This window comes from Setaria italica, chromosome III, assembly GCF_000263155.2.
Source record: "Setaria italica strain Yugu1 chromosome III, Setaria_italica_v2.0, whole genome shotgun sequence".
In the NCBI taxonomy this organism is placed as follows: Eukaryota; Viridiplantae; Streptophyta; class Magnoliopsida; order Poales; family Poaceae; genus Setaria; species Setaria italica.
In genome coordinates this window covers 49,880,980-49,908,340 of record NC_028452.1, presented here as the reverse complement: position 1 = coordinate 49,908,340, position 27,361 = coordinate 49,880,980, and the positions used below count along the sequence as shown (strand labels likewise).

The window sequence follows — 27,361 nt, the reverse complement described above, 5'->3', positions numbered from 1 at the left end:
GGGGACGACGACGCCATTCTTTTGCTTATGGTACTACCTCCAGAAGGTTCGTGGATCATTCTATATGACCACGACAAGGTGCTACATCACCAGTTTTGGGCCAACTTGGCCTTGTATCGTGTCGAGCCTTAAGCCCAAGTTGAGAGCGCCCCCTATCACACCTGATTTTAAGGACAAAACCGAGTGCATTCAATACATGTGCGCCAGGATCAAGTTACACACATGTATGATATAAGTGAATAACAAAGATAGTGCTAAAGCGAATAGAGAGAGTATTAAACTTTATTACATGACCGAAAGTCTCAAATAAACCACAAAGTCTAATTATTATGCAGCGGAACTCCAAAGGTAGCAATGACTCCATAGGCAGCTAACTGATGAACCGTACGCATAGAACTCCTCAAAATCGTCAAAGTACTCCACCGGATTATCTTGGTCTGAACAGCGGTTTTGCAAGGGTGAGTACACTTATGGTTGGTACTCAACAAGTCGTGGGAAATAGTGTAGTGTAAGGCCAATCAAGGTATGGCTAAGGTTTAATGAGCATCAGCTTTTAATTAAGTTGGTCAAATTTTATTAGCAATTAACTAAGTATAAGTTCATACCACTCGAAATTAAACAAGAACATGAATAAAGTAATAACATAACCATAAATGAAATGACAACAATTTAAATCCATCTTTCGATAGCGTTATCATGTGAGGGTCCAGGCCGCTCTTAACCGTGAGCATAGCTGATCGATCAGTTTTACACTCTGCAGAGGTGGCATATTTTTACCCACAAGTTGCGTAAAAGTTCAAAAGAACTTTGGACCTAACCATGCGTTGTTTGCAAGGCACCATACCACACTTCCGAGGTGTGATTGCATAGGGACGCTACGAGGCCTTTACAAAGATTCGCTAGCAAGTAGTAACCCGCTAAGGTTTCAGGTCAAAGCAGAACATAATAGTCCCCTAGTGGGTGTAGTGTCTTAGCAAAACCCACTTCCCCAGAGAGCGAGTGCTATATCCCATCAACGCCTCCCCTCTTGCCCTTTCGGTAAAATTACCCCTAGACTAGAGTTTCTAATTATTCGACAAGACCAGAGCCATTTAGTCTTGTGGTAGCACTGTTTTCCTAGGTGGTTCTCCATGTTTCGATTAAACACTTGTGATCTTGTATTAATGAAAGGTATAACAAAAGTAAAGCAAGATTAATCATTGAGTTCAGTTAAACCACCATATACCAAGTAAGCACTAAGCATGAGCTACCCAACATAAAAGTAAACCCGGTTGGTCAAGGCAAAGGTAATTTCAATCTAGGTGAACCTTAATTGGGACCCATCAATTTAATCTTAACATGTGCATAGCATAATTGTTGAGTACAAGAAAGTAAAGGTGTATAGGACTGAAAAGTAGTGATCAAGGACACGACTTGCCTTCTTGGCCCTGCTCCTGCTGTTCGTACTCCTCGAAGGCTTGATCTTCAAATCCCTCGAACTGTTGAACGTCTACACGCGTCACACGAGCACATACAAGCAAACATGGACACAAAGTAAGAAAACAGTACACCAATCATAATTAAACAGAGAAAACAAGCTTGTAAAATTGATCTACGCTTTAAAACGAACACGTGGATATAAAGAACGTGAAAAACAGAGTTAAAATGCAAAAGATATGATTAAAACAAGATCCAGGGGCTTTTCTGCGAGAAAAACAAAACTTCTAGGGTCAAACTGCGAAAAACCGAGGACTTATATGTAATTACGCATATAAACTGAAGGTTCAATGCGCAAAAACACCAAAACGGATGGCGGGTTGATTTTAGAGAAACTCAGGGTTTAAACCGAAAGAAAATAGGACCAAAACACAAATACTTTTGAACTAGATTGGACTGCGGGTTGATTCGCGAAAAAGTCAAGGGCTTAAGTGCAAAAGAGCAGCAGCGCGACGCAGTTGACCGGTACGCGATCCAGTTGACCCGCTGCGGGCTATCGGATCTGAATCCGATGATCGCGATCGTAGGCGGTAGCGCGGCGGCGAGGGTGCCGGAAAAACATGAAACGGCGCGTCCGTGGGCGGTTTGGCCCGCGGAGACCCCCAAAAGCAAGAGGAAAGCGCCGCGAACTCATTTGAGTTGATGGGGAGGTCCAGGGGCGCGGTGGAGCTCACCTTTGGCGGGGATTTGCGGCGGCGCAGGGGGAGAGCTCGGGTGGCTGGCGCTAGCTAGGGTTTGGAGGGCGAGGGCTCGGTGCTTGAGGCCGGGGGAGGGCGGCGGCTTAAATAGGGGCGGATGGCGGCGGGATAAGGGTAGGTGGCGGATTCCGCACGGAGAAAGCGCGCGGCGGTTGCGGGAGGCGGCGGAGTCCGGTGCGGTCGGGGGAGAAGTCCCGGCCGGATACAGCCGGAGGATGGGGATGACGGGTGGGCCCCACCCATCAGACCGGCGGAAGGAAGCGGGCCGGCGCTGCTTTGCGGGCCGCGGAGGAAAGGAGAGGTGGGCCGAGCAGGGAGCAAAAAAGTGGCCCTGGGCTGAAAGAAAAGAAAGAAGGGGAAGGAGAAGAATGCGGCCCAAGAGAAGAAAGAAAAAGAAAAAGAAAAAGAAAAAGAGAAAAGGAAAAGGTTTTGAAAATTGGAAATTGAATTTGAGATTCAAATGTGATTCAAACAGAAGCAAACAAAATAAATGCACAATGCACAAATAACTCCTATGATGAATTAATTTAATTTAGATAAAAATGAAATTAAATGTCTAGAAATTTAAATGACATCCTAATTGAGCAAATTTTAGTGAATTTAATTTCTTTAAAAATTTGGGTGTTACACCCCCTCCCTAGCCGCCCCCAACCCTAGTTTGCCCCTTTTGATATAAACTCAGTAGCCACCGTCTTAGAAACCTAGGTTTTGTTTAGTTCTAATTTTCCTTTGAGAAACTGAGATTGATTCATTGTAACTGTGGCGACAAGTCCTTTTACAGTAATCCAGGACCCCTGTTCTTATTATCCTCGGTTGTGTCGATTAGTCCTTTCGAAATTGAGAGCTTGAACCCTTCTTTACTTCATTCATATTTGCAATATCAGATTGCGTGTTTATACTTTCTTGCTTGTGTTCTTCGATTCGCTTGCAGGGAAAGCCTTCTCGGTGAGGTCAATCAAGTTGTGCTTGGTTGATAACCAACGGAGCAGTGGTGTAGCGGTTACAGGGATTCGAATCTTGTATGATTAGAAGCCCAGATCATCAACGTCGAGTCTCCACCAATCGAATATATCACTACCTTTCTACATCACTATTGGCATCAAGAACACCTGAATGAATTTCATCCCTGTAAACATCTGCACACAGACGGTAAGTACAGCTACCAATTAGCATGCTCAAAGATAAGAACAAAAACAACCGGAAGAAAAGACTGATGAAACCTTATGACACAACCTATAATGTTCATGATTGATGCTTACATATGCTAGCTTCTACTCGAAATTCATCTGCTATTATTAGTTGGATAAGCAGCAACTGCATGCATGCATGTTCTCCTGCCTGCCAAATACATACATTTCTAACAAGACTAGCTCATTCAGAATTCATTCACATCGTCGCAACAACCATCTGGTATTGGAACTAGCTAGCTTCCAAGATGATGGTTATCTCTATAGACACTTGTGGCAAGCAGTTGCAGAGATGGTGATGATCCACTGATCCTTATGTGCTAGCTGCCGCCAGGATTAGAAAGATACTTCCAGTAGAAGCTAGTGTTTAAATATTTGTGTAACACCTTCAGAAATCCCAAACCTGCCCTGGTGAACAGCTAGTCTTCTAGCATCTAAACCATGACAAACACATCATGGGCATCTAGGTAATAGCCTCTCCCCGGCCGTCCAGTCTCCATTTCTCTCTATATAAACAGAGGCATCCATGCCCTGCTCATTTGCTCGAACACCACAAATACTTGCAAAGACAGCAGAATCAACACAGCACCAATGGCGTCTCCGGCGGCCACCTCTCGGCCAGCCATCCTCCTCCTCCTGGTGGTCGTTCTGGCCCTCAACGCCGGCGGTGCCGGCGCGGCCACCTTCTACGTCACCAACCTCTGCCCCTTCCCTGTGTGGCCGGCCGCCATCCCGACCGGCGGCGGCACCCAGCTCAACCCCGGCCAGACGTGGCTCGTCCAGGTACCAGCCGGCACCACCGGCGGCAGGATCTGGGGGCGCACGGGCTGCTACTTCGCCGGTGACCACGGCGGGTGCAGCACTGGCGACTGCGCTGGCGCCAGGAGCTGCGTCCTCTCCGGCAAGCCACCGGCGACCCTGGCGGAGTTCACCATCGGCGGCGTCGACGCCGGCGCCGTGGACTTCTACGACGTCTCGGTGGTGGACGGCTTCAACGTACCCATGGACTTGAAGTGCCTCACCGCCGGCGGTGACCCGGTCCGGTGCAGGGACCCTGGCTGCGCCGACGGCAGCCACCCCGGCGACGCGAGGGTCCGCACGTGCAGGGGCAACAGCGACTACCAAGTAATCTTCTGCCCATGAGTGACTGCTGCTGCTGGTAACTTTACACTAAGCTGGTGTACTAGTGCCAATGTTTTCGGGGATGAATAAAGTTGTGTGATATGCATGATGAGGTGTTCGTTCTCTAATGTTCTCTATCTTTGTGTGTGTTCGACGATAAACCCACATCAAATATCAGTCGTGAATGATGATGTAGTTAGCATTGTGTCAATGAATCAGAGATTGTCATTGCAAAGATTTATCCAAGACAATAACTTGCTGGATTCAGGAACATCCAATTTCACAGAAGAACAGATTTGTTGGAAACACTGAATCATCACTCGCATTTTTATCATATGCTAACTAATGTTGTCTAAAACTAAATTCTGTTTGTTCCAGTACGACTTAACTGATTCGGCTGCCAAATAAATTTTACACAGAGAAACAAAAACGTGCGTGCAGCAACTATACCTGTTGAAATAAGTAACAACGTACTTAACCCTCCCGTCGTTGATCACAAGCGACAAAATCTTCCAATCGTGGCTTCACTCTTCAGAATGCACAGCTACTCTTGCTAAGACTGGCAAATTTTCAGTTCCTCATCTTTTGCTCGGTTGGTGCTTTCCAGTTGCGACAACTTGTATTGTCATATCTCTACAGCTTCCGATCGATCAGAAGCTGGAACAGTCAGCACCTAATAAAACTTTGCTTCAGCTATCGAAATGGGGAAAGTTCAAACTGCAAAGCAATTACTTTTCTAAAAAAAATGCAGAGGTAATGTAACAAGAGAAACAAGACATGTTGTTTGAATGATCGCTGATGAACTGGACTTGATCCACATTATTGTTCTCAATGGGAGAAAGCACATGGAGGTACAGATTTCAGTGATTTCTACACAGCTCTCAAGAACTTGAACACACAAGTAAAAGGCTAAAACTAGATTTCAGTGATTTTCATGAATCAGCCCACATGCACGCATGTTCTTGGATCATCATCATCCCCACCCCGGCCCCCAACCCATATACAACTATATATATCCTTCCATCGGCTAAAACTACCAATGGGTACTGATATCGATCGAGGGCGATCGTCCCAAAAGGTTGTGCCTCATCATTGAGTACATGTATACCGTTTGATCCAAAGCGACTTGTCCATGCATGTCTACGAGGAGCCAGAGATAGATGCACGAGCAAAAGCCACAAGTGAAACATTTTCGTAGAGAACCCCGTACACATTCAATGAATATTCTACCTTACGTCCTTACCAACAAACCAATCAAGCCATATCCAAAAGTACGGTTTCCGCTGTCGATAATCATGACTAATTACTTATGAGTGCACAAGAAAAATAGTTTTAAATTAATTATATTGCAAAGCTAAACAAAAGTTGGAGAGTAGCTATATACATATTGTTATGGCAAGCTCTTTGTAGTTTGGGGGTACTAAGTAAGAAGCAATTGGATGCATTCTCCCATGTCTGACAAAAACATTTCCATCCGAAGCTCATTCATACGGCAAGAACCATCTAATATGGGTATTACGGCGATCCCTATATACATGTACTTGTGGCGAACATTGCACATCAAGTGATGATGAGTTCTTCCACCGGATCGAGTAGCCCACCTTCATCTCACTCATATCTGGGCGTGAAGTAAAACAATGGTACAAACAATCGTAACAAACCATCTGATTTTTCTTTTCTTGACGAGAGCTACTATAGCTAGCTAGATTAAGTAGTCAACATATTTACCCGCCAGTAAAATTCATTTCTGGCGTAGTGAGAGCCAGTTATATATCGTCTCACACTAGAAATTTTGATATGTTGATATATATCAAATAAAGGCGGAAAAAGGAAGCAGGAAAAAAGAAACAGATTGTTATTAATTTGTTGAAACATCTATAGATCGAGTAGTACACATGCTCGCTCCGTATAAAGCTCCGGTTCGATCATATCATATGATGATTGATGCTGAATCCATGATCCAATAATTAAAAAGAAAAAAGAAAATTGCACACTTAAAAACAACGTGCTTAATTAAAACAGTGCAACGCAATAGGGAAAGAAGCAGCTAGCTAGATAGCTTCCTAAAGCCGGAGGAAGTAGCTGAAGGCTAGCTCAATAAGAGACTCATCCCCTGATGCGTGGCGACGGTTAAATAATGTCCCATTTTTGCCAGATCAACCCAGGTACTTGTTCTTGGATCATATGCTCCAATGACCCCAGCTCCCGCAGGGATCCAGAAAACTATCCTTCCATCATCTGAGACCATTAGCGGCCGGACACGCTCAATGCGTTTGACACCAAGAAGAGTCGCCCCCCACCGTATGGAACATCGTTTGGTCCAGAGCGACTTGTTCATGTCCTCTATGAACCAGAGATCCGTGATCAAATCTTTAAGGTTGTGATGAACCATGACCAAGCAGTCACCCAGCTCGACTAGCATCCGGACCTCATCTTTGGTGCTAGGTTGTACAGGCCCTTGGAGTATCCTTGATCTCCACTCCTCGGTAGCCAAGTCGAACGAGGCTATGCTATCGGGCTCCATGTCGGAGCAGCACTGATCCGCCAAGAAGTAGGCAACTCCAGAAACAACCGCTACACGGCAGGAATCCTTTGCAGTACGTAGGTACCGGAGGTTTTCGCATCTCCCTCCACCTCCCGTCGCCACTACCAAGTGTCATGACATGGCACCTGTCCACCATGGCCATGGAGTTGTCTGGCGCCATGGGCATGTACAGGTGAATTACCTTGTACTCTCCGGTGGAGGGGACATGCCCAAGCTTAAATGTGGGCGGCATTCGGCAGCGGCCTGACATGTCGTGCTCCATACTTAAGTCGGCGATGGTTGAACCAGTGCCCTGCTGCAGGCTGAGCACGCAGGCGCCGCGTCGCCATGCTGTGTAGTGGGCGTGGGTGTACCCAACACAGATCAGATTGTGCTGTGCGACTAGGCAGAAGCTGGGCTGCCTGAGGTATATCCTCCTGACGACGATCTTGTCGTGCAGGTCCATGACGTCGAGCGCCTGGAGGTAGCAGTGAAGGGCGGCGACGTGCGGATGGCGCGACGAGTGCGCCCTGGCGAAGAGCGGGTCGGACGTGAGCGACCGCCACGAGAGGCACACCAGGCGGAGGCGGCAGAGATGGTTCGCCGGTAGGCAGAGTAAGATGTAGTAGAGCATGTCCGCGGGCAGCACGCCGTAGTTGCCGTCGGCGACAGGAGGAGCGTCGTCGGCGTCCATCTTTACAAGCGCCGCCGCCGGCGTTGCCGATACCTAGACCTAGATCGATTAAAAGGTTGGCGCATGATCCAACCGGACTCTACTAGACCTAGATCGATTAAAAGGTTGGCGCATGATCCAACCGGACTCTACGTTTTGGTCCTATATATATACCTTCATCCAACCTATAGTTGGCCATATGACCATACGCCCGTGGGCCAGCCCACGGCATGGGATTTTGGCCCGGTTCAGGCACGGTTCGGCATGGCAGTCGTCGTTCCTGTGCCAACCTGACCCACAACACGGGCCGTACCTGAGCCGTTGCCTCAGCCCACGTGCTAGCCCGGCATGGTCTAGCTCATTTGGCCCCTAAGGATTAAGTGGGTGGCCCGGCCTGTTAAGGCCCGCTCGGACCACCGCGCTCCGCATATAAAAATGGTCCTCCTCACACACCCAAACCCTACCGGCCTACACTCAATCCTCCATTCTGCCACCGCCTCCCTCGCCCCTCCGCCACTTCTCCAGCACCCTCCGCGCCTCCCCCTACCCCCGGCGGCCCGGCTGGCCCACCCTCGCGCGTCGCGCCCTCCACCGCCTCCCCCTATCCCCGGCGGCTCAATCGTCCGGCCCCTCGCATGTCGCGCCCTCCGCCGCCGGGCACCGCTTCTCCCGTGAGGCACGTGCCACGCCCGCCAGCCCCTGCTCCGCGGCATGGCCTCCGCCGCCCTTGGGTCCCACCCCACCGCCGCGGAGGTGCCACCGCCCGCTGAGACTGCCCTGCGACAGGTCGCGCTAGAGGAGGACGAAAAGGCGGATAGAGAACGGGTGCAGGCCCGCGGAGACGTGGAGAGGAAGTTGATGCCGTGCCCGCGGGCTGGCACGAGCACGGCGAGCCCGTTAAGGCCCGCTGAGCTAGCATGCTGGCATGGCCCGCCTAAGATGGTAGTGGGCCGTGCCTGGGCTGCTTCTTCGGCATGTGGGCCGGCACGGCCCAGCACGTTTACTGTACAGGCCTAAACGTGCCGAGCCTAAACATGCTGGGCTGAACCGTGCTCGTGCCAGGCCGGGTTAGGCCGTCCGTTTGGCCATCTATAATCAACCCATGTTATGGAAGCGGTCGTGGTGAGAAAAAGACATATTGACATGTGCAATTGTTCCTTTATCAACTCTTACAAAAGTAAGTTGCAGGTCAAAATTAAAATTTTAGTATAATGCTTTGGTTAATATAAAAGTTGGGGATGTAGCTCAACTGGTAGAGCACTAACTGCTAAGCCAAGCGTAGTATGCAAATCTAGGTTCAACTCCTCGCATCTCCAGTTAAATCATTTTTTAATTTGTTTCCCAAACCAATAAAAATGGGAATCATAGTATACTAATTAGAGGTATTATTATATTTGGAGCCTCTAAATTAGTTCTGACAAGTTGCACTAGAAAATGGGATAAAATCAAACCTCTTAAGAAAAAACATCAATTCGCCATATTCAAATTAGCATTGACAATAACAATAATATATAGTCGTTAGATCTATTCTATTTTCTAAAAGCTAACTGCACCTACCATATTATGAAAGCGTTGGTGGTGAGAATACTTTCCTACTAGTTAAAGCACCTAGAATTTTATTAAATTCTAGGTGCATCTATTCATGGGTACGTACACATGTTCCTTTATTATTAAATTCTTACAAAAAAATAAGTGCAGGTAAAACTCATAAATTTTATATAATGCTAAAGTTAAGAGTAGTTGGGGATGTAGCTCAATTGTAGAGTGCTAAGCCAGGCATTGTAAGCGGATTGAGGTTCGACTCCTCGCATCTCTAATTATATCAACTAGCAAAATGCACGTGCGTTGCTACGGCGAAATGATGTTGCTTAGCGAGCGATGTTTTTTATCGTGTCGTGTAGTGCACCACATTTTTTATCGTGTTATCGTGAAGCCAGTGCAATTGGTAATGTTGTCATTTTATACTTAGTTACGTAGAATCATATAAAAAGCCAAACGAGACCCAAAGAATGCAATCTGTGAACCATGTTGGGACACAAATGCTAACTATGGACGGATGGGTAAAAAAATCAATCAGAAACTATTTTTCATCTTGGTGTTCAAATATTCGATCTGAAACTTGTGTCAATTATTTGAGTATGAAGATGACACCAAATGAAAAAAAGTTTGAACCACAAAGTTGTAATTTCAGATCTAAAATTTGAATTTTAGATTTGAAACTTGTGTCGATTATTTAAGCACCAAGATGACATCAAATTAAAAATATTTGAACTACAAATTTATAAATCTCGTCGAGATCTACAATTTTCATATAAAGTTTATCTTCATCTAAATTCATATGAATTAGTTATGATTTTTTGAAAGTGTACTATTCAGAGGAGGGAAGTTACCGACGGCCGGTGGGGTCTATTTCTGCAAATTTTTAGATTGATTATTTATTTCTACAAAATTCTTAGAGGAGAGTGACCGGGAAAAGAAGTGGGTCAATGGCCTTCGTCGGCAGAGGAGGCGGCCATGTGGCTGGCGGCAGCACTCTCTCGCAATCATGTGGGCCCAAGAGGTATATAAAAGCAAAAATATAATTATAATGATGATGATAACAATAATAGAATAGACCAATTACATCATTTATTTGATTTTCTCCGCACAGTAGCACAGCTGCATTACTACTACTTAATTAAACGGCGGCACGAGACTTGGATGATGACTTGAGGTTGGGGTACTTGGGTGGTTCCCTGGTGGTGTGTACGTGTTACGCACAACGAATTCGCAGCAACACAAGTCTTTAAAATGGGGAACAGGGGGCTCCTTGCAGTATACTTTTTCGTAGTGCTTGTGGTAGCTACCGTACCAACGTCCGCATTCTAGGAAGTTACAATTTTTTTCGCTGCATTTATCCGGTAGGATGTCACAGCGCACCTCGCCTGCAAAATTTGTTGGTTAATTAGACGATTTTGGCAAGTCAAATATTGCCAACCAAGCTAAGTGGGTGTTTGGATATTTAATGAGGCTAATTAGGAGGATCATAATTATAAAACTAATTATACAGATAGAGGCTAATTCGCGAGACGAATCTATTAAGCCTAATTAATCCATCATTAGCACATGTTTTCTGTGGCATCACATTGTCAAATCATGGACTAATTAGGCTTAATAGATTCGTCTCGCAAATTAGCCTCCATCTATGCAATTGATTTTGTAATTAGTCTATGTTTAAAAACTTTTAATTAGTATCTAAACATTCGATGTGACAAGAATTTTAGAAGCTTTTAAAAACCAAACACCCCCAAAAGTAGGTACTTATATTACCTGCATAGGTTGTGGACAAGAACGTCAGAGATATTGTCGCAACTAGCATACATATAGCAGCAGCTACCAGGCACCCAGACCCCATTGTGCCGCTTCTAGTGGTTGCCATGGCAGGAGAAAAGGAATCAACTTGGATATGTACTTCTGCTTAATTTGATGGTGTTTATATAGAGGCATGGCCTATGGTATAATAAATGATTGGTGTTCTTGTATGTATTAATGTCTGCATATCGCAATAGCATGGTTTGTAATCTTGAATATATATATATATATATATATATATATATATATATATATATATATATATATATATATATATATATATATATATATATGGGTGAGGATTCCATGAAGCTAGAAACGGATACATTCAATGTTGAATAGGCAAGGCATTGAGTACCTCAAGGATTTCTTCATAAATGGTATTGCATCTAGGCTGTTCCATAAGATGTGTGTGTACAGGAAGAGTATACTCAGTGGCCGACCATAGAATAGCTTATTCTATAACCACACTATCTAACCAGCCTGTCCATCACAACTAATATACAGTAAATCGATTACGGTATAACCATAACTAGTTCCTCAGATATCATGACTCTAAATTATAGTAACCTCTCGTCCGAATTTATCGTCTCAAATATATATCCCTCATCTTTATAGTATATCAAAGATTCAAGCATAAAAAGGCATTAAACCCTTGTTATGCCCCCACTGCATTATTTGCCTCCTATATATATCAGCACATTATTTGTACGCGGGAGTTCTAGACATAACATTTGTCAGCACCTGGCTAATTATATTAGCACCGAGATGCTGATCGGGAAATTATTACTCGCCTCTGTTATTACTGAAAGCACCTTTATGAAGATTATCGTGACTTATGACTGCAACTAGAAGAAAGTTATCGATATGAGAGAGAAATACTTATTTTTTTAATTTGTTTCTTACTGCAAGGTTCGACTCCTTGCATCTCCAATTAATTTTTTTAATTTCTCTCAACAGAGAGAAATACTTATTTTTTTGTAGAAAATTAAATGTATACACCATTCATCTAAGCAACCTTATAGTCGAAGTCTCCCTATTGTTGGTTGAACAAGCAGCAACAGCATGCTCCCATGTCTGCCATATACATTCCCAATAACCAAAGCTTCATTAACAAGGCAAGAACCACAAATGTACAAGATAGCATCGTGATGGTGATCTCTGCATATGCACTTCTGGCGAGCAGTTGCAAATTGAGTGATGGTATCTCTTCCACTAGACTAGAGAGGCCATCTCATATCTGAGCATGGCAGCTAGCAGGATTAGAAAGTCATTTCCAATCCAAGCAACCTAGCTTCTGAATCTGAAAGACGCTGATCCAAAACAACCACAGCTTCATCTGGATCCTGAACCCTTAACCCTTAAGCTAGCTACGTGTGCATGAACCATTCACATTCGTAACAGCTTCCCAAATCACCCTGATGAACAGCTAGTCTGCCAAGATTACTAGCATTTGGTGACTCGCGGGCATTTCTGTAATCTCCCCCTGCCCTGAGTGAGTGACCTTCTATGTATACAGGCATCGCGTGTGCCTTCTTTCAATTCTAAGCCTGCCTCTAGCACACATACAAGTGTGCAACGCCAATGGGGTCTCCGGCGGCCGGCTCCAAGCCAGCCGTCTTCCTCCTCCTGGTGGTCGTCGCCCTCGCTGCCGGCGCCGGCGGGGCCAGCGCGGCCACCTTCCTCGTCACCAACATGTGCCCCTTCCCGGTGTGGCCAGCCGCCATCCCGAGCGGCGGCAGCACCGGCGTGCTGAACCCCGGCCAGGTATGGCTCTTCAGGGTGCCGCCGGGGACCAAAGACGGCAGGATCTGGGGGCGCACCGGCTGCCACTTCACCGGCGACCACGGGCAGTGCGCCACCGGCGACTGCGCCGGCGCCCTGCGCTGCGAGGTCCCGGAGAACCCCCCGGCGGCGACGCTGGCCGAGTTCACGCTCGGCGGCGGCGGCGGCGCGGAGGACGACTTGTACGACATCTCGGTGGCCGACGGGTTCAACCTGCCGATGAGCTTCACGTGCGACGACAGGTCCGGCGAGGACCCGGCCCCGATCCGGTGCGAGGACGCCGGGTGCCCCGACGCCAACCACCGCGCCGGCGAGGGGAAGGTCCGCACGTGCAAGGCCGACCGGGTGTACCACAACCACCGGTACTTCGTCGTCTTCTGCCCAAATGAGTGACTTGCGCCATTATCTACTCCGATTGCGATGGTTTTCACGGATGAATAAAGTTGAGTGAAAATTGTGATTGTTCATGCATGATAGATTCAGTGCACAACATACTAATTACTAATTAGAAGTATTAAATATAGATTAATTACAAAATTAATTGCACATATGGAGGCTAATTTGCGAGACGAATCTATTAAGCCTAATTAGTCCTCGAACAAATAAATCGAAATGATTGAAGTACAATTGTTTTTATAATTAACATATATTTAATACTTTAATTAGTATCTAAACATTCGATATGACAGGAACTAAACTTCGAACTAAAGAAATAGTTGATAGCACTCGTCCAAACACAAACTTCCCAAATACTACATGTAAAATTTTTGCTTGAGGAGGTGTACCAATTACGACTAACTGACGTGTTTGTCGATACTGTGAATGTTTTACAGGATCGATAAAGAAAGCAGCTGGGTGATGAGGTTTCCTTTCATCTACCATATCTCTGTTCATATTGGACAAACCCAAATTATGAACCTAACAATGTTATGGAATTAGCGAAGTTTGTTAATTTCATGCCAAATGGAGTTAAATATATTTTTCCATGAATTCTACAAATCTATCGAATTTCCGTGCAGTAACAGGTTAGCTTGTACTCAACTTTTTTAAACCTTAACTACTATTGTACCGAGTGGCGGGACAGTGATATATTTCTGAAATTTCCTAGATTCGAAGAATATTTTTGTAATTGCTGTACGAAAATTTATTTAAAAATTAAAAAAATTTACAGGTAGCATTATGTTCGAGTGCCCAGAGTTCTACTTTTACTGACAAACGATGAGCACATAAGTGTACCCGTCTGAATGCTAGAACATGTAAGTTGATAAGATCAAACGCTTCATCCCAATTATGGCGAAACAGCCCTCCTGTGTAGAAATTCAATTTTTTTCATGACTACCAATTTTTTCAGTATAGAGTGCAAGGCGTCATCTTTTGTTTGGTTCACGTATGCCAGATTGCCAGTTGTGTCTATAGCTTGTTGGAAGCGGGAAAAGGCGGAGATAATGGCATCGCATGTTCACACAACAAAACTCAAGATCACTGAACTGAGAAAAGTTCAATCTGTTAAGCAATTACTTATCTCAAAATTATGTAGATATATATCTGTGGCTACAAACAGCCGATTGCAGAGGCTATAGCACATACATGGCAATCTAGCATCAGACATTACAATACTAGGCATAGTAAGCGGATCGAGGTTTGACTCCTCGCATCTCCAACTAAATCCTTTCATTGCTTCTTAATATAACCTGATAAAAATCAGGATTTTAGCTTACTAATTAGAGAAATTTTGTTTTGGAGCCTCTAGACTAATTCTAACAAGTCACACTAGAAAAATAGATAAACCATAAAACTTCTTAAAAAACATAAGCATCTGGCTATCAATCGATATACTCGAATTATCACTGACAATAATATATAGCCATTGACTATATTCTATTTCCACACCTACCATTATGAAAGATAATCTAGAGCAACTCTTAATTCTTTACATAAATTACCCACCTCTGTTTATCGGTATATGATGTTTGACTCCTCGCATCTCCAATTAAATTGTTTTTAATTCTCTCAACAGAGTGGAATATTTCTTCTGTACAAAAGGTACGTTACACACCATTCATCTAAGCAACCTTAGCTGAAGTTCTTCCTATTATTGGTTGAACAAGCAGCAACTGCATGCTCCCATGTATGCCAAATACATTTCCAAATTAAACCAAAGCTTGTGGTGGGCAGTTGCAGAATAAGTGATTATTTCTTGTACCAGGATTAGAAAGCCATTTCCAATGCAGGCAGAATTCTGAAGCCTTAACTCTTTAAGTTCATGTATGAACCATGATGAACAGTTTCCCAAATCCCAAACATGCCCTGATGAACAGCTAGTCTTCCAACATTATCAGCATTTGATGACTTGAGGGCATCTTTGTAATCTCACCCTGCCCCTGAGCGACCTTCTATATATATACAGGCATCGCATGCCCTGTTCTAAGCCTGCAGGGCACCAATGGGGTTCAAGCCGGCAGCCGTCTTCCTCCTCCTGGTGGTCGTCGCCCTCGCCGCCGCCTGCGGCGGGGCCAGCGCGGACACCTTCCGCGTCACCAACATGTGCCCCTTCACTTCACGGTGTGGCTGGCCGCTATCCCGAGCGGCGGCGGCACTCAGCTGAACCCCAGCGAGACGTGGGTCTTCACGGCTCCCGCGGGTACCAAGTCCGGCAGGATCTGGGGGCGCGCCGGCTGCCAGCTGCCACTTTCACCGGCGACCACGGGCGGTGCGCGACCGGCGAATGCATGCTCCCTTGACTGCCAAATGCATGCCAACCAAAGCAATTTTAACACGGCAAGAACCTTGTAATACTGATGTAATGTGGCTAGCAGTTGCAAAGTGATGGGTTATTTCTAACATGCCCTGGTGAACAGTAAGCTAGTAATCTCTCCGCCCTAACCTCTGTATACGCATGATCGATCTTTCTACGCTCTAAGCCAATCACACACACTCAGAGCGTACACAACCACCGCACGCGCTACGCCAATGATGGCGTCTCCGGGCAAAGCTAGGTTCGAAATAACCCTGGTGCACCCTTCTTTGTGTAGAAGAAATCTAGTGCAACTTACATGGTAAAATTGAGTAAACTAGTAGTAAATTTTGCTTCACCCTGGTGCACATAGCTCAACGTAGCTTCGCCCCTGTCTCCGGTGGCCGGCTCCCGGCGGCCAGCCGTCTTCTTCTTCCTGATGGCGGTCGTGTGGCCCTCACCGTACCGCCGGCAGGACCGGCGGCGCCACCTTCCACATTACTAATAACCTGTGCCGCTTCCCGGTGTGGCCGGACGCCATCCCGGCCGGCGGGGGCGCCCGGCTCAGCCCGGGGCAGTCTAGGAGTTATGGATGGACGGCCGATCTCGCTGGACCGCTGAGGAGTCATGGATCAGATGGCTCTCAGAAATACCGTCCACCCCGGACACGGTAACTCAAATACCGTCCGCCCACTGGGCCGACCGGCGGCAGGGAGCGCCGTCCCAGGCCAGTGGCCCAGAGGCCAGGGTGTGGCCACCGGCGACTGCGCGGGCGCCCTGCGCTGCATGCTGCCGGGGAACCCCGCCAGCGATGGCACCCGGAGCCGGATGGGCATGTACGGTATCTCGGTGGCAGTCATGACCAAGAAGGCTACCAAGAGGCTGCGTCGTCTGCAGGAGCGACACGCGAAGAGACTGGTGCGCGGGCCGGCGGTAGAGTGAGTGTGGGCTAGGCCGTGTGTGAAAATGGAGCCCAGTAGTGCGATAAGCCCGTGTGGCTGCACTGGCTGGAGCTCTGACGGTGGGAGTACTTAACCACCGCCATCTCTTTGTAACGAAGCAGAGAAGAACAAAAACTGAACTCTGAATCGTTCGTCGTCTTCCTAGCGACGCGAACATGCTTTTCTGAATTCGACCTTTCATTCTTGCTATCTACCTCAGATTCCATTTCTATCCTAGTGCGAACGTAACAGTGGCGTACGGGTTCAACGTCCCCATGGACTTCATGTGCGGCGCCGGCGACGTCCTCCGGTGCAGGGAACCGGCGAGCGCCGACGCCAGCCGCAGCCCCGACGAGCCTAAGGTCCGCACGTGCGCGGCCGGCAGCGACTACCACGTCGTCTTCTGCCCGACGGCAAGAGGGGCTGACGCATCATCTTTTGTTTGATTCACTTATGCAGTTGTGTAACTGGTTATGACTACCTTTATAGCTTATTAAGGCAACCTTTTGTGGCAAAAGGAGGAAGTAATAGTATCGCATATTGACTCGACAAAACTCAAGTTCGTCGCACTACCAAAACTCAACAAGTTCATTGCGCTGATAAAAGTTCAATATTTAATAAATTACTTGTCTCAAAATAATGTAGATATATAACTGTGGCTACCAAAAGGGATTGCAGAGGCTATACTAGAAAACTCTGTACATACATGGTAATCTAACAACAGATATTACAGACATAATCTCAATGATCGCTGATGGACTGGACTAGAAATGAAATTGTTCTTCAGTGACGTCTGTGAGCCTGCAACTGGTGATTCAGCCTAGAAGAATCAATAACTGAATAATAGTTGCTCCTCCAGCACTCCACTGCCAATCATGACGACTCTGCAAGTGATGATTTATCAGTCCTCATTAAGACACAAGTCTATTATGATGGAAAAGGAAAAAGGGCCTAACAATGCGAGCAAGCCTTACCTCAATATGCTTTGCAAGGCAGAAGATTCAGTTGAAATCAAGTGCTCTTGTCAACACTTTTTGTTGATGGCAATGTGCCAAATACATGATCCCACAGGGTCGAAGTAATTCCAAATCCCTTGGTTTGAATTCTGAAGTGATGGTTCAGATGGTATTTCTGAGGTACAGCAGAAAGTTAAGTGTGCCATGAGACGGAGAGGTTGGATAAGCTTCAGAATTCAGAATGAAGTAAGAACCTTGAGATGTTTTGCAGGATCTGATGATGGCTGGCCATGATGCAAGTAGTAATGTGTGCAATCATAGATCACATAACCCAAAAGGCCGCCTCCAAAAATGCCAGGAGTGGTAGAGGGAGTCGAAAATAGCTTGATCAGGTTCCAGAACTAGATAAACAGTTCAGGAAAAAATATTAAAAAATCATCAATGCCCAAATAAAAGTTACCAAAGTTAAAGGAAACCCTGAATCTAACAGTTTTCATGCACCAACAGGTCAGTTAAACAAAGCATAGAGAAAGGACTAGAATGGAAGCTATAACAAATGCAGAAATTTATTTCATCGTTTTGTGGCCAATAAGTCCGTAAACATCCATTGTTGCCCCGATATGTAATACATGGGGAATTTCATTTACCGGAAAGCACAAAATAGCTGCTGCAGCAGGTGGAAAGACAAGTCGAAGTCCATCCATAGGATGCTTGTGATGGCATCCATGAAGAAGATAATGCGCTGTGTTCCCCCTGGCACACATCAAGTGGCAGTGATAAGAAAGATGTTCAACTCATCTAGTTCGACTAGAACAATCACTGGCACAACTTACCAGTAACTTTTGGTTTTTATGTGGAACAAGAATCGGTGCAACACATATTCAATCAGTGTCCAAAGACATATCCCAAACACAACCATCATAGCTACTTCTGTTATTGTATGGCCCATCTGGATAGAAGTACTCAGGCACCAACAGACAACAGGCAACCAGATAAGAGGAACTGCCCACCATTTTGTGCGTGTTAAGAACTGAGCAATGAGCCATTCATCAGAACACAGTATTCAGGCTTTCAGACGCTACACAGTGCAATAAATAGAATATATTACCTCCAGTACATCATTTTGGAAAAATCGTGGGCCTTCCTTGCTAACAATCGGCTGGTGAACCCATTCCTGATACTGCTCCTCTAGATGACCAACCTAAGAATTTCAGAAAAGTAATCGTCAAAGACCAGAATTTTTATAGGCATCCCATCACCTATAAAAAAACGGTGCATTGGGAAAGACTGCATGAATCAAGATTTCAAGAGTGACAACTGTAAGGTGTGCTGTGCGCATAGTAGTGACCTCAACGAAATTAAATGAATCATATTTTCAGCCATGTAAAATAATTGCAAAATTCTAATATGTATTTTATATGTATCAACATGAGAAACAGATAATAGACATCGAAAGTTAGTAACCAATAATACTGGTAACAACCGAACTCTTAGTCATATGTACTCTAGACAGCTGACTAAAGATTATCCGTTTCATGGGAAACCCATCCATATAACAAAGTTTTGATATAAGGTATACTGCTGGTGAGTCAAAAATCAGGGGGGTGTGTGTGTGTGTGTGTACTGCAAGACTTAATTGTAACATGACAAAGATCAAATTTACATTCAAATAAAACTTTAAGGAAGGTAGAGTTATGCTACCTGGAATACAAGAGGCTTGTCCAAATCCACTGTAAAGGCTGCTGCAACCATTTTCTTGGAACAATGATAGCTGTGATTATCAAAAGGTAAAGCGTAAGTGTGTTGCATTCAAAATTCAATAAATTTGGATAAAATAGTAACAGGAAATATGTTTGAGCCCAATTGCCCAAGAATGGAAGAACCTGACAAATGACACTACTCGTGAAACTAGTGCCAGCTATTTTAGTGGTGGGTACTTTGCCCAAATTTTGCAGTGTAATTGACACCCAAGTGATTCCAGACCACCATACTTCCACATCTATGTCATGATTTGAACCCAGAAACCTCATACTGTACCCAATAATCCAATATTAACTAGCTTAGAGTATCTCCAACAGTCTCCCTTTCTCCAATCCAACTACCATAATGGGAGAATTGATAAGAAAATAGTGCTCCAGCAGTCTCCCTTTACATTTCCCTTTTCCCAATAATTATTGGGACAACCCAATAATTAACCCCAACTCTCCCTAAATAAAGTAGGAGTTGTGACTCTCCCAATACGGTAGTTGGATTGGGATGAGATTATTGAGAGACTGCAAAAGCAACTCTCACAATAACGATGAAAGTGATATTAGGATATCCCTATTAACTAGTTATTGGGAAACATTTATTGGGAGACTACTGGAGATGCTCTTAGTAAGGTTCTTGGCCCACAACTGCTTAAACAAACAGCAAGAGGTCATGACGCCTGGCATTACTATTATATCAGGATCTTGGGCCCCAAAAGGCCAAAACCATGTTCTGTGGCCATTTTAGGCCTGCATATCAAGGTGTACCAGAGCACCACAAATCAGAAAAATCAGACGGTCCAGCACTCACGACCTGGCCCGTGCAGACAAAATATCTAGAGCAAATCCAAACAATCAACTTCACAGACAAGAGCACATGGCACAAGCTATCGTTCATTATATATTCCTGTGCAATTTGACACTGTATTCTGATCAAGTTGAGAAAGAATCCAAAAGAACCACAGCTAAGAACCACCTGTAGGGCATCCCACCGGAATCCAAGAAAAGCTGTGTGCTGCCTGGGGCTTAAACCACTGATGGGTGACCACTGACCACTTTAGACTAAACATGGGACATAAGTGATCCCTGTATCAACTGTTAAAACAGCTAGGATGACCACTTTAGACTAAAAATGGGACGTAAGCGATCCCTGCATCAATTCACAGAGAGAGAAAAGTGAAATCAAGCATCTCAAGATATGACATACATAATCAAGGCACAAATGCCATGAACAAAAGTTGGCCGTGTTGACATTCTAAATGAAAGCGAGCAATGGAGCAAAGCTTTCCAGATCCTTCCCCCCACTGTAAATTAAAATAACTCAAGCATCTACTTTCAAAAACATCAGACGCTATTCCACACCTAGATTCTTTTCTCCTAGCACACTCAACTAGAGTTCATGACGCCCAAGCTGCAAACGTAAGACCTTGGCTCGGAAGAACCAGCATTGTGTTCAGGATTTCAATATCAGAGATGACTACACCCTAGATGTACAGAGAGAGGAGGGAATCGACCCAAATCTTGGGCCAAGCCGCCGCCTCTGAGGTCACAGCCGGTCAATGCGGCGCCCAGGACGGATCTAAACCGCCAAATTCGCATGGATCTCGGACTACGGAGACCCAGCCGAGCTCCAAGTGAAGAAATTGAGGATGGAGAGCGAGAGAGAAGGGTGTTCCCGGATGCCAACTCACCAGCGCAATGGAGAAGAATGCCGGCGCCGCCGACGCCCGCGGTTGGGACGAAGAGGGACGACGCGTGCTGTCGGGACGGGATGCGCGCAAGAGAAAGGGAAAAGACCCCCTCGCCTCCCGCCCGCTCGCCGGCGCCGCTGCTTCGCGTTTGGGAGCTCGGAGAGGTGGGCGAGGAACGGTGTGAGATGGGGAAGCCAAAGGCGCCGGCTTTTGTACACACGACGGCGACGGCCACCACACACCGAGTCCACTACTTAGCTGCTGTCTGTTTATAGATCACCCCCTGATTTTACAGTTTTATTCTCCCCAGAACCTCGTTTTATATCCATGAACAAATTCACAAACATGACGGTGGTTATCAGTGAAACGGATCGTGAAAGGGTTTTCAGCACGATTAGAGCGGGATATTAAGTTTTTTACCACTCTTCAAATGTTAGTTTTGTGAATGACATAACAATTTTACCACCGGTGAAGAAAGAATTCTAACATCTTTGCAAAAATTGCCTACGTGCAAAAATTGCCTACGTGACACGACACTTCCACCTACTAGCGTATTTACCCCATGTGAAATATCACTTCTGCCCCCTCATTCTCCTTTACTTCCCCCGCCCCCGACCTGACCTTTGACTCAGCCGCAACCTCCTCCTTCTCTTCTCCGTCGCCATCTCCTCCCCCTCCTCGACGAACGGCGGCGGCGCAAATCCCTCCGTGGAGTTCACTTCAAAGTCTTAAACTTAAGAACTGAGAAATGTTGCAGTTGCGTTCGCACGTCACTTGTCCAACATGGACTTTGCATGTGCTCGATCAGTAGTAACCCATCATGCTCCTGTCCAAGAAAGACAACATACACATGGATGGTAGAACTTCCAAAGCGCATCCATTTTTCGAAAACAAGGTTTGACATTGACACGCGCATGCGCCGCCTGCATTTGTTGTTGTTGGAGAGCAGCTCTCTCCTTTTTTTTTCGTCCAAAGAAAATCAGTCACCCATGGGCCATGGCACGATCGAGTGAGTAGCGGGCCCCATGGGCTCGAAGTGTTTAGGCTGGGCCTCGCCTTGTGCTGCAAGTGCTGTTGGGGCGGCCCTTCTCCCCGAAAATGGAAATGGCCCAGCGGTGATTGAACTTGAACTGCCGACGCGTCGCAGCAACTGCCTTGTCCGCCTATCTGACAACAACTGGACAAGCAAGGTCAGAGGATTAGGTGCCCGCTGATTCTGAATATCAGCAAAGAAAAGAAACACTCTATATCTGGTTGTTCATGTGCTAGCGGCATGGTTTGCATGGGATAACTCGAGGTTCAGGGACACGAGGATCCCAAGACTGAACAGAACAGGGCAACTTCCCGGAAGAAGCATCAACCTTCAAGCATGCTGCTTCAGAGATGAGAATCATTCACCTGGGACTGGGAGACTGAAATCCTGAAACCCAACCACTGACAGCAGCCATACACGCAGACAGCTTCTTTGATCGATTGTTCTCACTTCTCAGGATCACAATCTCCTCATAAACAAATCGCTGTCTCTGACAACCTCTCCATGCGTCGTCTCTCGAGACAAGATCGCTAACCAATTTCTCGCAGATCTCCAACCAATTTCTCAGTTTTTTATTATGTGACTGGTTGAGCATAAAAAAACATCGACATCACATGCCCTAGCAGACAGGCAAGGAAAGCGGCAGCTCCCGTCGCTTCGCCATGGCCAAGCTCACACGAGATCCTCGTGAGACGTATGGATTTCAGATTTTCAGGTGTGTACAAAAGCTCATCTTGATCTGTTCTGCAATCTAACAGCAGAGCTTCGTCAGGGAACTCAGCACATCCAGGAACAACATGACACCAGTTTTCTCTCTCTTGTCATTTCACTTCTTATTCGGATTCAAGAAGGAATGCAATTACAAATGTTCAGACAAAAAAAAAAGGAAACCAAGAACATGTGTACACTTGCTTGTGTCCTCTCCTCTGGCGCTAATTTACAACCAACAACGAACTGAATGAAGAAAGAAAAATCTGCAAGGTTCCCTCGGTTTCGGGGGAATCTGAGGCTCTGATCTCTGAACTCCGGACCGAACGCTTCTGCTACCTCGGATCACTTCCATGGCCACTCGCTTGAGCTACAGATACATCTGGTGCTCTCTCCACTGAGGTGAAGAACACGGCGCAGAGCACGGTGAGCGCCACCGCCGGGAGCTTCCCGGCCACGAGCCCGGCGAGGATGACCGGCACGAACGCGGCCAGAGGCAATGCACCGCCCCCTTGCCGACGGTGGCGCCCATCGTCGGTGACCGCTTCCGGCGCTGGCGCCACCGTCTCCTCGGCGGGGGCGGCTGCTACCGCGGGCTCGGGGGCGCTGACCTCGCCAGCAACCGGGTGCCCGCTCTCGCCGCCGTGGCGGGAGTCCATGCCATCCTTGCCTCTCTTGCCGTTCTGCAGCTTCTTGGCGAGGAGCTTCCGCAGCGACCTCCTCTTCTCCTTCCTCTTGCTGGGGCTGATGGAGCCCGGATCGTCGCAGGCGAGCTCGTCGGTGGTGTCGGCGGCCCAGAGGGAGGAGAACTCGCTCCCCGTGTCGGGCGCGGCGGCGCAGCTCGGCCTGGGCGTCTCGGCCGGCGACTCTGCCTCCCGGATCGGCGACACGAGGCCGCGGCCTTGCGAATCGAGCTCCTCCTCCGTCGTCTCCGGCCGCGGCCGCCGGCGGGAGGCGGGCGACCTGAAGGACTCGATCCAGAACAGCGCCACCGACGCGAGCGTCGCCGCGGCCACCAGCCGCTTGCTCCAGATCACCAGCAGTGCGAGCGCCATGACCCCACCCACCGCGAGGAGCTCCGGCCGGACGGTAAAGCCGGCGCCTTTGGGGCGGGACGGTGGCGGTGCCGGCACCGCCCCGTCCTGCTGAGCCGCCGAAAGGTCCCGCCTTTGCTGGGGCGCCAGCTCCGCGGCGGAGGCGGCCACCGGTGGTGGCGCGGGGATTGCGCGGTGGCGCCGTCTGGGCTTCTTGAGGCGGCCATGGTTCTTGACGACGAGGTCGGCGAGGGAGGTCGGGAAGCCGGTCTGGACGGGGAGCGGGCCCGCGCGGGCCGGCGGGCGGAGGGAGGCGAGGAGGCGGCGCAGGCGGCCGCCGGCGGACGGGCGCTTCAGCGGGCTGGTAGTGGTTGGCATCGCCGCGGCGGCCGACGCCGGCGAGCATAGGAGGCGAGGCGCGTGGTTGGTGAGGGTGCAGGGGAGACCCAGCGGCGATGGCTTTTGGAGGTTTGGGTTTGGGTGTTTTATGCTGAGCGTTTCTTGGTTGATCCCCTTTGGAGTTTGTGAGAGCCGCCAGCTGAAGAAATCAAGGAGTGTTTTTTTAAAGAATGTAAAAGAAAATTGTTCCTTTTTTATTATGGTACTGTAGTAGCAAATGGAGAGATGATCAGATGGTCATGTGAAGAGAAAGGTGAGAATGGCTGAATGGGGGTATATGGATTTAATTTAGATAGGAATAATTGAACACTTTTCTGCTGATTTTGTGGTCAAAATAGAGTGTTTGCAAAGGGTAGTAATGTACTCCCTCGATCCCACAAAGAGTGTCCATTTAGACTCTAAATTTTATCCCACAAAGAGTGTTCTTTTACCTCCTAATAAACCTCATCAAATTAAAGCAACACTCACACCAATAAAGAAAACATATGGAAAAGCACGTGGAGCCAATCAAATGATCAATTGATGTTATTTCTCTAGTTCCAATGTATGTGCATTTATTTACGATCTAGAAAACTAAACAGACAACACGATTTTCAATCGCAATTAGTATAGTTATTAGGGGTAACATAGATATTTCTCATCATTACTAATGTACTAATGTGTCTGACACTTATTTTGGAACGGAGGGAGTATGTCTACTAATGACTCTCATGTACTTTGGGTACAATAGTCCAATGCTATAATGTGGTTGTGATGTTGGGTTAAATCACACTCACCTGATTAATAGCCATGACTGAATTGCGAGCCAGAGATATAGAATGAAAAATTCTCTTGTGATGAAATGTTACTTTCAACATCAATTTGAGAACCAATCCCTTGCAATAGACCATAACTGTTGAAAAGGATGCATATCGCCCATAGTTATATCGCCACCGCGTATTAAGAACATGTGGTTTTATTAGTAGGTAGTATGAGATCATGCTACATGGCAAACACACACTCATGAATTCTTGTAGGAAAAAGTTGTAGCAATCACGTGGCCTTATTTGTGTGCGTTCTGCATGTCTTTCAACAAACCATATGATACGGCTAGAAAAGGAAAGGTTTAACTTTGTTTTCCTTGTGTCTTTTGTCCTTTTTTTAAGAGATTTACTCCTCCTCAAATGCTTGATTTTTAGCTATCTCTTGATCACCCAAACTTGTACTAGAAATTGAATTGGAGATTGGAATTTGAGGTTAGGGTTTGGGGGTTCGGGGTGGGGGATTTACTTGTGGCCTTTGGGTTTAGAGGGAGCTCCGGGGAGGCTCGCCGGCCGGCGGTGGAGGTGGGAGAGACGACGACAGAGCGGAGGCGGCGTGGGTGCCGACAGAGCTGGGCGGTGGGGGATCCTCGGTGAGCGGCGAATGCGGCGGAGGAGTATGGGCCAAACGGATTAGCGTCGAGCGGCAGAGGAGGTGGCCAAGGCCGCCGGAGCCAAGCGGAGGTTGCGTGCAGGGGGGAGTCGTACGACTTAGGTGCCACGAGCCCTGTGAGGAAGATGCCGCAAGGAAGACGGACTGATAGAGGGGAGAAATGAAAGAAGAGAGAAGGAAAGAAAGGGTGAATATAAACCCTTGGATGTAGATCCAATGATTTTAGGAAGTGATTGTGAGAAAAGCAAATCTCAAAAGTTTGGCAAGGAGACACATCCTTTTTTTTTAATGAAAAGGCTGGCTATACTAAGTAGTAAGTATTACTATGTGATTATGTACTTTACCTAAACATAAATGTACTTTGCCAATTGAAATAACAATGTGGCACAGCGAGAGAATCACGTCAACATGACAACCACGCTAGTGCCCCATGGCCTTTGTTGGTTGCATGTCTCCAGTGGCAGAGCCAACCATGGCCTCTAGGAGGGCTCTTCTTCTTCCTCCCTCTTCCTCCCTCTTCTTCTTCCTTCTTTCTCCTAAAAATGGAGGGAGAACTCAAGGGTGGCTCCATTATTTTTGGGTGGGTAGGGGAGGCTTGAGCCCCCCCGACCCACCGCTGGCTCCACTACTGTGTGTCTCGTTGACCAAGATGTGACCTGTGACCAAGGACCAACATGCAAGCGTGTCCAAAGCATTATATTCCGCGTGTACTGTAGTTAGATCCACTATAGACTACTCCCTCGATCCCAAAAAGAATGACTTTTGGGGGTTTTTAGATAGATTAGGGGTGAATGAAAAAGACGTATGTACCCTTAGTTAGTTCAGTTTGCATATAGAAACTGGAGAAAATATGTTTCCATTTAATCATGCATGCACGAAATCAACGCGTCAGATTATGCATGCATAAGATTTAAATCCTAGAATGTCATTTTGGGACGGAGGAGTACACCCTACTACTATTATTACACAAAAGAGAGAAAAAAGGGGGATAAATAAAGCACTGTCCACAATTCTAACTTCGTGCCTTGGTATGATGCTAGTGATGAAAAATGGTTCAAGGACCTGGCAACGTGTCCTGGGCATACCTAAAACGTACAAAACTCAACTGGCTCCTCCCTTTGCAAATTTTTAGGAGAAAATGTATTATCCCAGGAAGAAATAATATAATCCTTCTATTTCTTAATATATCCTCCCTTCATCCCAAATTATAAGTCGTTTTGGCATTTTTAATTCAAAGGTTTTGCTATACACCTTGATATATATTATGTCTAGATGCATAGTAAAATGTATGAACCTAGGAAACTCAAAACGACTTATAATTTGAGACAGAGGGAGTAACGTTTAGGGTAAACTGATTAGATTAAAAAATTAATTAATGAGCTTGTTTTAAATGTTATATATCTAAGAAAATGAAGGGTGTAATTAAATGTTACACGGAAATTGTGCTCCCATTTTTTTTTGTCGCTGATTTTTCATGTAACTGAAAAACGTAGCTAGTCTAGTTTTTTCACAGAAGCAAAGCAAGAAAAAAGAAACAAAACGTGTATACCAGCTTGCAACAACTTTCTAACGGCCGGCACAACGAGGAGGAAACAGCAAGTGACGTGGTGCCGTCTCTTGTGCCACTGCCACTGCTAACCCAATTGGCAACCGCAGTTCAGCCGGTGCAGCTGCAGAGCACGTACAGAGACTTGTGACCGGCCGTGGCCTGCGCGTTGTCCGGCGACACCAAGTGTCGTAGCCTCGTAGGAAACAACAACCTGATCTGATCTGGCGCCAATCACTACTAGACTTTTCTGTAGGATTCACTTATTGTGTCAGACCATCCAGTCTTTCAGTTCTCTGAATCCTTTTCTTTTCTTTTGAAAGAAAAGTTCTCTGAAATAGT

At 46.5% G+C, this 27,361-nt stretch overlaps 5 protein-coding genes across 6 annotated transcripts; 2 read left to right on the top strand and 3 right to left on the bottom strand.

Annotated features, from left to right (window-relative positions):
• Positions 1 to 3,918: 3,918 nt before the first annotated feature.
• On the top strand, positions 3,919 to 4,679 carry LOC101762680 (thaumatin-like protein). The gene has a single exon (XM_004963208.2). It carries the CDS (start codon positions 3,953 to 3,955, stop codon positions 4,502 to 4,504), a length of 552 nt encoding a protein of 183 aa, XP_004963265.1. The 5' UTR covers positions 3,919 to 3,952; the 3' UTR covers positions 4,505 to 4,679.
• Positions 4,680 to 6,572: 1,893 nt separating this feature from the next.
• Positions 6,573 to 7,701, bottom strand: LOC101757170 (F-box/kelch-repeat protein At3g23880). The gene is made up of 2 exons (XM_004964165.1): positions 7,093 to 7,701; positions 6,573 to 7,019 (listed from the first exon to the last, which is right to left on the bottom strand). The coding sequence occupies exons 1-2, from the start codon at positions 7,699 to 7,701 to the stop codon at positions 6,573 to 6,575; spliced, it is 1,056 nt and encodes a 351-aa protein (XP_004964222.1).
• Positions 7,702 to 12,615: 4,914 nt separating this feature from the next.
• Positions 12,616 to 13,241, top strand: LOC101762279 (thaumatin-like pathogenesis-related protein 4). Its single transcript, XM_004963207.1, has one exon. It carries the CDS (start codon positions 12,616 to 12,618, stop codon positions 13,207 to 13,209), a length of 594 nt encoding a protein of 197 aa, XP_004963264.1. The 3' UTR covers positions 13,210 to 13,241.
• Positions 13,242 to 17,055: 3,814 nt separating this feature from the next.
• On the bottom strand, positions 17,056 to 21,114 carry LOC101761592 (dihydroceramide fatty acyl 2-hydroxylase FAH1). Of its 2 annotated transcripts, XM_004963205.3 has the most exons (9): positions 20,887 to 21,114; positions 20,172 to 20,345; positions 19,149 to 19,218; positions 18,556 to 18,648; positions 18,281 to 18,477; positions 18,095 to 18,200; positions 17,702 to 17,848; positions 17,466 to 17,622; positions 17,056 to 17,375 (listed from the first exon to the last, which is right to left on the bottom strand). In XM_004963205.3, the coding sequence occupies exons 2-8, from the start codon at positions 20,180 to 20,182 to the stop codon at positions 17,503 to 17,505; spliced, it is 744 nt and encodes a 247-aa protein (XP_004963262.1). In that variant the 5' UTR covers positions 20,183 to 20,345; positions 20,887 to 21,114; the 3' UTR covers positions 17,056 to 17,375; positions 17,466 to 17,502. The 2 variants fall into 2 exon arrangements, with proteins under 2 accessions (XP_004963262.1, XP_004963263.1); XM_004963206.3 differs by lacking the exon at positions 20,172 to 20,345 and having other exon boundaries at positions 20,887 to 21,113.
• Positions 21,115 to 22,726: 1,612 nt separating this feature from the next.
• Positions 22,727 to 24,239, bottom strand: LOC101761204. The gene has a single exon (XM_004963204.2). The coding sequence runs from the start codon at positions 24,037 to 24,039 to the stop codon at positions 22,963 to 22,965; it is 1,077 nt and encodes a 358-aa protein (XP_004963261.1). The 5' UTR covers positions 24,040 to 24,239; the 3' UTR covers positions 22,727 to 22,962.
• Positions 24,240 to 27,361: the final 3,122 nt, after the last annotated feature.

Bases quoted from the DNA above. Each gene is read 5' to 3' on its own strand.
- LOC101762680 (XM_004963208.2), top strand. From the start codon at position 3,953: ATGGCGTCTCCGGCGGCCACCTCTCGGCCAGCCATCCTCCTCCTCCTG.
- LOC101757170 (XM_004964165.1), bottom strand. From the start codon at position 7,701: ATGGACGCCGACGACGCTCCTCCTGTCGCCGACGGCAACTACGGCGTG. The intron at 7,020-7,092 runs GTACCTACGTAC...TTGGCGGATCAG, and splicing joins GGGAGATGCGAAAACCTCCG to TGCTGCTCCGACATGGAGCC.
- LOC101762279 (XM_004963207.1), top strand. From the start codon at position 12,616: ATGGGGTCTCCGGCGGCCGGCTCCAAGCCAGCCGTCTTCCTCCTCCTG.
- LOC101761592 (XM_004963205.3), bottom strand. The intron at 18,478-18,555 runs GTAATATATTCT...CTCATTGCTCAG, and splicing joins TCCAAAATGATGTACTGGAG to TTCTTAACACGCACAAAATG. The intron at 17,849-18,094 runs GTAAATGAAATT...CTGTTTATCTAG, and splicing joins CAGCTATTTTGTGCTTTCCG to TTCTGGAACCTGATCAAGCT.
- LOC101761204 (XM_004963204.2), bottom strand. From the start codon at position 24,039: ATGCCAACCACTACCAGCCCGCTGAAGCGCCCGTCCGCCGGCGGCCGC.